At 39.2% G+C, this 12,871-nt stretch overlaps 1 protein-coding gene across 5 annotated transcripts in view; it reads left to right on the forward strand.

Moving 5' to 3' along the window:
• Positions 1-12,871, forward strand: part of mier3b (mesoderm induction early response 1, family member 3 b) — a 169,071-nt gene that overhangs the window by 140,789 nt on the left and 15,411 nt on the right. For 2 of the 5 annotated variants that reach the window (XM_062025767.1, XM_062025768.1), the window contains 3 exons: positions 7,141-7,312; positions 11,058-11,082; positions 12,643-12,788. In XM_062025767.1, coding sequence (XP_061881751.1) covers positions 7,277-7,312; positions 11,058-11,082; positions 12,643-12,788 — 207 coding nt within the window. In that variant the 5' untranslated portion in view covers positions 7,141-7,276. Of the gene's footprint in view, positions 1-7,140; positions 7,313-10,201; positions 10,304-10,508; positions 10,909-11,057; positions 11,083-12,642; positions 12,789-12,871 lie in introns of those variants that run through there. The other 3 variants (XM_062025769.1, XM_062025771.1, XM_062025770.1) reach the window with 3 other exon arrangements.

The following is a 12,871-nucleotide window of genomic DNA, read 5'->3' on the forward strand; positions in this document are numbered from 1 at the left end:
GTCTGCTCCAACGCGTCACCCTCTTCTTCATGCTGGCTTCTAGAAGCAGCAGTTCATCCTTCGTTCATTCAGATTAAAAAAGATAAGGTTGTGAATCCTCATTACTATTACCCAGTCCGCCATGATTAGAACACACTCACGTTTGAATCCGGAAGTAGGGACACAAGTTGTTGCCGGAAGTCGGACGTGCGCTGCTATGGAAACAGAAATCAATGCCGAAAAAAAATCAGTCCCGGAAATTATTAAAATGACCAAAATACGGTAAATATTGAACATATTACATATTGTTATGAACGTGTCTGTCACTACATTATACAGTATATAGACATGCAGTGTGTATATAAAACATTAATAGAGGGCTTTGAAGGCTTCAACTGTGACTCCTATTAGCCGCATCTTCCAAGCGTTTTTTTTATCATGTTTAAAATCCTTAAAAAAAAAAAAAAAAGACGTGTTCTTTTCTCACATAATGATTATGACCGATAGGCAAAAATTGAAAATAAGTGCAGTTTCTCTTTAACTCTCAATCAGTGGGGATGTGTGGAGGACTGGACTACGCAGGATGACCATGGGTACATTTGTTGATGTAGACTGAGCTGTGTGAGAAATATCAAGTAAACCTAACTTATAGGGGTCAAACTTTAGGGTTTAATTAAATAATAGCACGGGCAAACTTAGGGTTACATTTAGGAAAAACCCAGGGGTTGGCAACCCAAATTGTTGAAAGAGCCATTTTGGACCAAACATTTTAAATACATCTGTCTGGAGCCGCAAAAAAATTAAAAGCGATATGATGAAGTCAACACATGATATAAGTGTCTATATTAGCCTACTATCAAAATGACTATGTATCCTAGGCTGACACAAATCTTTGTTGACAGAAATGTTGAAATGTAATATTTATTCTACACATTTTTACAACATTGGAAAACATTCGTAAAACTGAGGCTTCTCGGGGGGTGAGATAACTCCTCTAAATTACTGTCATAGAATGGCCAAAGGTATAGATGTGTGTGTCCAAGTTGAAAGAAATGGAAGGCTGTCTTCTTCGAATGGATTTATTACAATCTTTGCAAGCTGGGTAACGTTTGCTGTGGTCTGTAACGGCACACAAACCACTATCAGAAATGCAGCCGATATTACATACAGATAATGTGTCATGAGAAATGCACATATAAATTAAATACACAGAGGACATAGGAAATTAAATGAGCTCAAATATACCTACAAGTGAGGCATAATGATGCAATACGTACATAAAGCTAGCCTAAAAAGCATGTTAGCATTGATTAGCTTGCAGTCATGCACTGACCAAATATGCTTGATAGGCACTCCACACAAGTCAACCACATCAACAGAGTTCACCTTTGTGCATTCACACACAGCATAAAACGATTGGTGGACAAAATGAGACAAAGAATGAGTGGCATAAAATATGTCTTTCTCTGGCATCGTTGAAGAAAGTTGTACATGTAAACAAACTACGGTGAGTTCAAGGACCAAAATTAGTAGGACAAAACGGCGCTCGCCAAATACACTCATCAGAGAATCATGTTTAATATACCGTATTTTTCGGACTATAAGTCGCAGTTTTTTTCATAGTTTGGCCGGGGGTGCGACTTATACTCAGGAGTGACTTATGTGTGAAATTATTAACACTTTACCGTAAAATATCAAATAATATTATTTAGCTCATTCACGTAAGAGACTAGACGTATAAGATTTCATGGGATTTAGCGATTAGGAGTGACAGATTGTTTGGTAAACGTATAGCATGTTCTATATGCTATAGTTATTTGAATGACTCTTACCATAATATGTTACGTTAACATACCAGGGACGGTCTCAGTTGGTTATTTATGCGTCATATAACGTACACTTATTCAGCCTGTTGTTCACTATTCTTTATTTATTTTAAATTGCCTTTCAAATGTCTATTCTTGGTGTTGGATTTTATCAAATAAATTTCCCCAAAAAATGCGACTTATACTCCATTGCGACTTATATATGTTTTTTTCCTTCTTTATTATGCATTTTCGGCCGGTGCGACTTATACTCCGAAAAATACAGTAAGCAGTGGGATTTCTAACAATTAGGGAGGTTTGTGTTGTTCTCCTACAGAAAACCTATTAAAACAAAAATATATACTTTTTCTATTTTCATACATTTTTGAAAAAGCTCCAGAGCTCTAGAGCCGCAGGTTGCAGACCCCTGCCCTAACCCATACAGTAATGAAAAAAATAGTGCACCCCACATTTCAGGAAATAGGTTGGTATGGTTTTAAATGCCCATGCACAAGAATACATCTATTGGTGACGCAGTCCACTTAGTTTTGCGTATCCAGCCACTTACAGAGGATACAAATGTAAAAGAATAAACAATGTCAACTCGATTTATTGTCTCAGGAAGATGGGCCACCTTTGCACCACATCTGGACATTATTTACTTCTATTCATTACCCTTAACGTCATCATATACAGTTGTTTATGTGACTCAAACTTACCCAAAAGCCTAGCTATTGATGACTCCCTTTAATAAACCTAACCCTCGGAGTCTACATAGGTTGTTTGTAAACAGAGCACAAGTCCTGCATGACTCACCCTTGGATTAAACCTAACAGAGGGATGTCACACAGTCAAGTCATGTTGCAGTTACTCTGAAGGGGGCGTTTGAAGGGTGAAGGGGGGAGAGAAAAAAGCCTCAGCTGAGTCATGAGCAATGCAAAGCTATGAGATGGCGCCACCAGGTGGTTGCAGCCCTGCATCAGCTTAGAATCATCACTACACAAAATATGCTTAAGATAGAGTTTGGGTAGAATAAAGTATATTTTAAATATATAGAATATCCACCACTGCTGATTGTATAAACAATGAGAGGTATTTAGGACAACAATGTGTTATTATGTGATGTAGCTACAGGACAAGGACAACAAGAGTGTCGGTGTAGTCTCACCTGCGTTTATTCATTTCCGCAAAAGAAAAAGTCACCCACCACTCCATAAATCGTGTTTTTCTGCACAAAAGTTGACATTTTTCTGTTTTCCCGCACTATGTGAGAATTCAAGCATGGTTGGGTCATTGTTAGTCTGGAAAACTAGGTTCGAATTTCCCTCGGTAATCTCTGTGTGAAGTTTGCATGTTCTCCCTGTGCTGATGCTGGCTCCAGGCACATGAACATGCCCAAAAACATGCATGTTAGGTCAATTGGAGACTCTAAACTGTCCATACGTGTGGATGTGAGTGTTACTGGCCTGGCTGGCAACGCAATGTTCCCCCTAATTGTGTATGTGTTTGAGCAAACTCACAAACTCCCTGCATTCAGTGGATCACATGTGAACAGACGTGCACACTGTGGCCACACCATGCAGCAGCTCACCTGTCCCACACCTGACATAACAAGTTACATGTCTTTTTATACACAGTCCAATGACAGCAGTCGATTATTTTGGCCCAATGAAAATAAGAAAAAAATTGTTTTCCATGATCTATGTACTAGTATTGTATGTCTGGGTGGGAGTCCTGCTTTGGAAATAATTTGTACCCCTTCCAGGGATCACATTTAAAGTGGAACCTTGATTTACAAATTTACTTGGTTCCAGAACAGGGTTCGTAAATCGGAACGTTCGTATAGTGAAGCAAATTTCTCCGTAAGAAACAATGTAAATATGAATAATGGGTTTCAGCCTCGACAATAGTCCCTATTTTATCGAAAGTTTGTCCTCTAGTTTGAACAAAATATAAAATGCTATACAGTACTATATCAAACAAACATAACAAGGAGATGACAAATTAACTCTCTTTATTAACAAGCCAAAACAACATGGACAACAACAGTCCTCTGTATGGGCTGCTTTGGCAACATGCACACACACACATAAGTCCCTTTGGTGCCCTCAAAAACGATCAAAAATCACAAAAAAATAAAATTAACAATCATATTGCTACAATAAACATTTGAAAAAAGTAAAAGCCATTTACAGTACGTAAAGCTGACTTTGAGTCTGATTAACATCGACAAAGTCCTCTTATAAGCTACAATTCACGAGGAGAGAAAAGAGCTAAAAGATGGAGAGAAGAGAACCGAGGAGGCGGTGGGGGGGTACCCTGTGTGCGTGCGGTTGAAAGAGGCGCCGCTGAACAACAGATGTAGTCTTTTACTCCACTGTTAAATAAGTTTGCTTTGGCATATTTTTCAGAAAAGTCTGTTGCCATCACTGAGAAAATGTCACTGTGGTACGAAGCTGTCTTCCTCAATCTCAATACAAGCAAGCACAAAATGACTGCCAGTAGGACACAAAATGAATGAATGAAGCGTTCGTACACAGAAACATGGTTCGCACAAATAGGCACATTTGGCCTGATCTAAAAGTTTGTAAACCGAAAAGTTCCCAATAAACAGGTTCATAAATCGAGGCGGAACAGTGATGTAGTGGGTAGAGTGGCCGTGCCAGACACCTGAGAGTTGCAGGTTCGTTCTCCGCCTCTTGCCATCCAAATCGCTGCCGTTGTGTCCTTGGGCAGGACACTTCACCCTTGCCCCCAGTGCCGCTCACACTGGTGTATGAATGATGGGTTATGTTTGGAGGGGCCGTAGGCGCAAACTGGCAGCCATGCTTCCGTCAGTCTACCCCAGGGCAGCTGTGGCTACGAAAGTAGCTTACCACCACCAGGTGTGAATGAATGATGGGTTCTCACTTCTCTGTGAAGCGCTGTGAGTGTCTAGAAAAGCGCTACATAAATCGAATCCATTATTATTATTATTAGTTCCTCTTAAAATAATCACATGTTGCACAATGAGATGCGTGCTGTAGCACAAGCATGGAATAAAGTGTACATTACTGTAACTTTCTGTCTGTAAAGTATATCATAATGTTTTTACATATACATACAGTATGTAGTGTGCACATATATATATATATATATATATATATATATATATATATATATATATATATATATATATATATATATATATACAGATACACTTATAACCAGTTTTGCTCGATAGTATTATTTTGCAAATGTTCTTTGGTGTGGCTACTGTTGTGATTGGCGATAAGCTAGAAGTCGGACCACAAAGCAGAGACACAGTAGACGGAATGAACCATGAACAATTAATTTAATATGTAACAAAAAGCGCACTATAGGGAGTGGTAAAAAGTACAACTGAAAGTTACCGGTGACAAAAGGCCACTGGGAAGCTAATAAAGTAGTTCAACAAGAAGTCCTTGGGTGGATACACGCTACTAAGAAGGCATCAGAGACGAGGAGACATGCTCGACGCAGGGGAAGGCAAGGAGAATCATCTGGCATCGAGCATGTCTCAGTCCAGAGCTTAAGAGCTGGCCTAATTGGAATTGGCCCCAGGTCCTCTTGCTGTTACATTATTAAGACCACGGTTATCAATGCATGGACGCAAAGATTTATCTTTCTTTTCGACAAAGAAAACCCTAGCGCCAACCGGCAAAGATGAGGGACGAATAAGACCGGCGGCAAGTGATGAGGAAACATAATCTTTGAGTGCCTGCCGTTCTGGACCAGAAATGTTATACAACTTGGCATTGGGGAGAACCGCATCAGGAAGTAGTTTAATGGCACAGTCGTACGGACGATGAGGAGGAAGTGATTGAGCACCATCCTTACTAAACACCTGACGTAAATCATGATACTCAGCAGGAATACCTGTTAGATCTAGCTCTTCAACTGATAGTTTATTTTCTTTTAAGGGGATGTTAATCGCTGAACGCAAACAGTGCGAATGACAGAAAATACTCCAATTGCAGATAGACAGCCTATCCAATCAATAGTAGGATTATGAAATTCAAGCCAAGTTAACCCGAGAACGACTGGAGCAGATTGGGATGGTACAATGAAAAAAGGTCAGTAAGTCAGTTTGGTGAGTGGCATCCGCCAGTTTGGTGGCTTCAGGATAAGGTCTTTGCTTTTTGCAGATGATGTGGTCCCGTTGGCTTCATCTGACCAGGATCTTCAGCTCTTACTGGATCGGTTTGCAGCCGAGTATAAAGAGACTGGGGTGAGAACAAGCACCTTCCAAGTCCGAGTGCATGGTTCTCGCCGGGAAAAGGGTGGAGTGCCATTTCTGGGTAGGGGGGGAGGTTTTGCCCCAAGTTGAGGAGTTCAAGTACCTCAAAGTCTTGTTCACGAGTCAGATATGAGTGGATCGTGAGGTGGACAAACGGATCAGTGCGGTATCTGCAGTGATGCGGACCGTGCACTGGTCTGTTGTGGTGAAGAAGGAGCTGAGCCGGAAGGCAAAGCTCTCAATTTACCATTCAATCTACGTTCCTATTATCCCCTATGATGTCATGAGCTTTGGGTTGTGACCGAAAGGTCTCGGGTGCAAGCGGCCGAAATGAGTTTCCTCCGTCGGGTGGTGGGGCTCTCTCTTTGAGATAGGGTGAGAAGCTCTGTCATTCAGGAGGAACTCAGAGTATACACATCGAGAGAAGCCAGATGAGGTGGTTAGGGCATCTTGTCAGGGTATCCCCCGGACGCCTCACTGAGAATGTGTTTAGGGCACGCCCCACCGTTACGAGGCCACCGTTACGAGGCCACAGGCAAGACACGGGACACGTTGGGGAGACTATGTCCTCTAGGTGGCCTCATAACGCCTCGGGATCCCCCGGGAGGAGCTGGAAAAAGTGGCTCTGCATGAGAATTTGAGTCTGGGCTTCCCTGCTTAGGCTGCTGCCCGTGAGACCAGAAATCGGATAAGCGGGAAAAAGATGAATGGATGGTTGGATTGATCGTCGGCAATATTAACATATAAAAAGTAGACTCCGCTGCAAGCATTTTCACAGCTACGGAGGCAGAAGAGCGACAGTGCTCATCTTTAAGCACTGTGAAGCGGCCCACGCCAGATATGTATGCGCACAGACCTCCATGACCATGGCAACCATCTTGGCGGCTGGCATTAACAAACTTTTACCGTGCAGCAGCAGCCGGTTATATTGTTTTACTTCCGCGACGTCCTCGGCATACATCAAACACAACACCACTGTTAAACGACGACAGGTGTGAACTCCTGCCCAACACACATTGTCACATTGAATAATAGGTACTGTCCTAGTTCTAATAAATAAATGAAAAAAATAAACACTCTGTTCTGCTTCTCTCCTAGGAGTGGCACTAACAGCTAGCCATCATGCCAAATAGAGTCTGGAGACACTATTCCGTCGTGTGCCAACACCAGCGAGATGTGATCCCGTTGGAATTCACGCATCCTCTGCATCTGAACATGTGTATGAATCCAGGGAATGCGGAAATGTAATTTCGCATTAAAGGACTCCAACGTGAGTACAATCGTTACGCTAAACAACGCTACATTTTTGTATTTTGTCATTTCATATACATGTTTCACACTACAAAAGATCAAATGTATTATTAGGTCAAGCAGGGGCATCCAATTGATGATGGGCCACCTGTAGGTTTTTTATGTCCCTGAAAAAACACATCAAAATTGGATAAATACAGCTAAAGGCATTATATAATGAGAAAAAGATTAAATGTTAGTAATGATAATGAACAAAACACAATCCATCCATCCATCCATTTTTTACCGCTTGTCATCCTGGACAAGTGGCCAGCTCATCAGGGCCAACACAGATAGATAGACAACATTCACACTCACATTCACACACTATGCATAACATTTATTTAGCCCCTTTATTTGACTATTTCAATACAAATTACATGGTGATGTCACACTCACTCCACACGTCACACATACACACAATATATTTTACCTATCATAATGCGTAATTGTAATAATAATTGTGATTTCAATATTGATACAAATAATTGTTATGGTTATTCCCCCATAATCATGCAGCTCTAGTCTCAATTCTCCAACTTCTATCACCAATTCAGCTACTCTGACATAATAACAGGATAGTTGAGCTTCTTGGGTTTTTAATTTATATGACTGGCAACATATTTAGCAGATCCTAAATAAACATTGCATTTATTGGGCGGTATAGTTCGATTGGTAGAGTGGCCGTGCCAGCAACTTGAGGGTTCCAGGTTCGATCCCCGCTTCTGCCATCCTAGTCACTGCCGTTGTGTCCTTGGGCAAGACACTTTACCCACCTGCTCCCAGTGCCACCCACACTGCTTTAAATGTAACTTAGATATTGACTTTCACTATGTAAAGCGCTTTGAGTCACTAGAGTAAAGCGATATATATAAATATAATTCAGTTCAATTGAATTGTCTTTTTGTTGTAATTATTCATTAAAAAATAGGCACAATGTCTGAATTCATATATACAGTATATATACTTTATATATATTTATGTGTATATATATATATATATATATATATATATATATATATATATATATATATATATATATATATCAGTAAATAAATAAATATAACTAAATAAAATCTTGCATGAGTGTACTGCTCTGGTAATGGGTACATTCGCACCCACCTGCACAAATGTACTTCAAAATGTAACAATCAAAATAAATATGACTTTTTTGTTTTTGTTTACTAGGGCATGCATATATGATATGCATTAGTTTGACCATTTAAAATCAACGATAATAAAAAGGAGATGCTTGGAAATAGCATAAAAATGCCCCAAAAACTTGGAAAAACGTGATTCATAGCGTTACTTTTTGGTGTAACCATCATGAGTGTTCTGTTCAGGTATATTTCTTTTATATTTTGATAAATCATCATATTTATGTATTACTAAATTTAAATAGGTATTGATCAATCTTTAAGCTGTGTGTATTTAAGTTCAGTTTGCTTTTGACATCTTATTTAGAATTGTAGTTGAAACTTTTACAACCTTGTGTTGCGCTCATGATGGCGTAACCAAACTAGATTTCATTTAATGATCTTATTTTGAATATTTATTCCCTTTTTTACTTTTAGTATATTTAAATATTCATTTATAAACATTGAATACATTTCAAATATCAATAAAATGCAATTGCTTTCATCTTATAGGGCAGTGGTCCCCAACCTTTTTGTAACTGCGGACCGGTCAACGCTTGAAAATTTGTCCCACGGACATATAAAAAATAAATTTTTTATTTAAAAAAAAATTTTTTTGGGTCATTAAAAAATACAATCATGCGTGCTTACGGACTGTATCCCTGCAGACTGTATTGATCTATATTGATGTATATTGTAGGAACCAGAAATATTAATAACAGAAAGAAACAACCCTTTCGTGCGAATGACTGTGAATTGTTTATTGTTTATTGAATGGATCCCCATTAGCTGACGCCAAGGCGACTGCTAGTCTTCCTGGGGTCCATGTAGGAGCATACAAAATTAAAATACAAAGAATACATGCATTACCAGACATTATACAATGGAAAAATACAACATAAGATAAAAAGCTAGTTAAAACCAGTATTAAAAATTCACGTCATGTGGGCAGCTGCAATAGGTGTATCTTCAAAGCTGTCTTGAATGACAATTTACTGAGTGAATGAGTGGGGGGAGGGAGGTTTTTTGGGTTGGTGCACTAATTGTAAGTGTATCTTGTGTTTTTTATGTTGATTTAATAAATAAATAAAATTTAAAAAAAATATATATATATAAATATATCTATTTTTTAATTTTTTGTGCGGTCCGGTACCAATCGATCCACGGACCGGTACCGGGCCGCGGCCCGGTGGTTGGGGACCACTGTTATAGGGTAATGTTTAGTTACACCAAGTCATGAGTGTAACACTAAGCTTCATCACTTTGACTTGTAATATCTCTAATTCTGGTGGTGTTTTATGCTTTTTTCTTTTTGGAACATGTACAATACATATAATACAATAAAGTCCCATATAAAATTATGTTTCTAGCAATACTTTAATTTTGCCTTTGAAAGTAACACTCCAATGTCCATTAGTGGAGCTGTATTGAAAGTAACACTCCAATGTCCATTAGTGGAGCTGTACACATAACTAATAGGATAAAAAGTAAAATACAAATTACTTCAATAAAATAATTAATATCAGGTAAAGCCATCTCAGCTGATACTTTGCAGCGAGAACATTGTACACATGGCTCATCGTGTGCAGGACTGACTAAGACCACGCAATGGTGTAAATTGCACGTGTATTTTTTGGTGGCTTTAAAAAAATATATAGATTATATGCTGAATGTGTAATGTAAATCAGGTTTGAAAGGATCCCCCGTTAATCTGTGGATGGTTTTGAATGGCGTCACGACTGAGGGGGTCATCCCGCTCTCTGATTGGCTGAGAGCCTTCATCCGGGAACTCTGCTACGACTGGCTCATTAGCTAAAGGTACCAATATGGCGGAGGTAAGAGGGAAAACAGGAGAGAAGCGTTCAATCTCAAATCGATATTTTTCACATTTGCCGTCGTATTTTCTCACTTTTATGCTATCGATTGGGGAGATTATGTTTTTTCCTGCTATATGGCGTGACTCGTTGCAAAAATATGGTTTATTTTTTCAATCGTAGATGTGTCCGAATGTGAGGAGAGATCCTTCACTACCAGGCCGTCGCTCTCAGCTGCTTCGGCGTAGCGGCGGTGTAAATTGATACGTAAATTTCACATTAGCTTTGCTGCTTAAATCATCTAATACGCGTTTACTGTCAAGAAAAAAAATAACTCGCCGAGTTGTCGGTGTGCCGCTGTGTTTTTAGAGAAACGAAAAAGGCATGAAAATGTTATAGCGCGCTAAGAAAATGTTCATGTTTACATGAATCGACGTTTCAGGTTGTTACTCATGTTAGCTTCCTGGCTAGCTGGCGTCCGCTCTTACTGGAGGCTAACTTAGAATTTTTTTTTTTTTTATAAATGACATTTTCATCCCTGAAAACGTTTATTCCACTGACATGCTGTTTGATAATATGCAACGTTAGCGCGGGTCATGTTGATTTAGCCGCCTACTTCAGTTCAGGTAACGGTAGATGCTGCTTTTTCTGCACATCGCTCGTCACACTTTTGGGATAAACTTATTACTCACTGCTTCACTCCATGAATATTATTATTTGATTACATGCTGAATTTACTTTTGAAGTGTAATTTATGCTATGTTTGTTTTTCCAGGCTTGCCTTGGGAGTTCAAGTCCAGGTAAGAATCTTGTATTTTACTAGAAAAATTATTGTGGTTGATGCATTATTTTTTTTTTAATCAGTGTTCAATGTAGGGCTGGGCGATACAGCCTTTTTTTAATATCTCAATATTTTTAGGCCATATCGCGATACACGATTTATATCTCGATATTTTGCCTTAGCCTTGAATGAACACTTGATACATATAATCACCAGTATGATGATTCTATGTGTCTACATTAGGGCTGGGCGATATATCGATATATCGCGGGTTTGTCTCTGTGATACATATAATCACCAGTATGATGATTCTATGTGTCTACATTAGGGCTGGGCGATATACGCGATATATCGCGGGTTTGTCTCTGTGCGATATAGAAAATGACTATATCGTGATATTCGAGTATACGTTTTCACGCAGTTGCTTTTAGCTGCGGGCATTACACTACAGGCTCTTCTCACTCTGTCTTGTCGCGCCTTCTCACAGACAACAAGCGCACCTTCTTACACACGTCACATACTGTCACATCATACGTCACATACGTATACGCCCTCCTTGAGCAGAGAGGTAGCAGCATGGCTAAAGTTAGCTGTGGTGCGAGTGGTAATACGAGAGAAAGAAGGTGCGAATCTGGTAACAAATGAAGGAAGAATTAATTCCCAAGAAAAACAGCACGGGGTCCATCGTCTGGCGGTGGTTTGGCTTCAAGTGGGAATATGTCGTACAGACAATCGTAATATGTCAAGTGTGGGGCAAAAGCGTTTCTACAAAAAGTAAGTAGCATTACTGCTAATATGTAGCATCATTTGAAAAGTCACCCACTAGAGAATGAAGAGTGTTTACTCCGCATGTCAACATCTCCGTTCGGTGCCACACCAACAAAATGCAGAGGCAACCATTTCCACATCAACACCGTATGAAAAAAAATAGTCCACGACATAAGGAGATCATGTCCACAGGAACCTACCACATAGCGAAGGACGTACACTATTTGATTTCCTATTATACAGCTCATTTTTATTTGACACTTATTGAAACACTGTATCTTGTGTGACATCATGCACAGAAGTGCACTTTATTTGTTTTAAACTATTGTACTGGCGTTCTGTACAAAAAGTGCACTTTAATTTTGTGTTGTTTTGATTTGTCATCTTAGTGACATCATGCAGAAAAGTGCACTAATAGCTTGTTTCAAAATGTCTCTGACAATCTTGCACTTTCTGTTTTGGAAATGACATGAATGTTTGTGCCACTGCTTAATAACTGTTTAATAAATACAGTTTTGGTAAAGTGACTTAGTTGTGATTTCCCTCTCTGCATGAAAGTTTAAAATGAGCATATATTAATGCAGTATGAACAAGAATGTTTTAATGTAGACACATAGAATCATCATACTGCTGTGATTATATGCATCAAGTGTTCATTCAAGGCTAAGGCAAAATATTGCGATATGTCGTGTATCGTGATATGGCCTAAAAATATCGAGATATTAAAAAAAGGCCATATCGCCCAGCCCTATGCTGCAGCAAGTCAAATGCTCTTGGTTATATAATTTTTTATTTTTTTTTGTTTCCTTAGTTGGCTCTTTGTCGTCAGAAGATCATGACTTTGACCCAACTGCAGAAATGCTAGTCCATGAGTACGATGACGAGAGGACTCTGGAGGAAGAAGAGTCTCTTGAAGGAGGGGGGAATATCAGATCTGAGATTGCAGATCTGGAGAAGGTACATTTATTCACATTTTTAAAAGTTGTCTGTCATATAAGTTATCACATTCATTTATTTATGGGAGTCTTTATCCGTGTGGT

The sequence above is a fragment of the Entelurus aequoreus genome, linkage group LG17 (genome assembly GCF_033978785.1).
Source record: "Entelurus aequoreus isolate RoL-2023_Sb linkage group LG17, RoL_Eaeq_v1.1, whole genome shotgun sequence".
Taxonomy (NCBI): Eukaryota; Metazoa; Chordata; class Actinopteri; order Syngnathiformes; family Syngnathidae; genus Entelurus; species Entelurus aequoreus.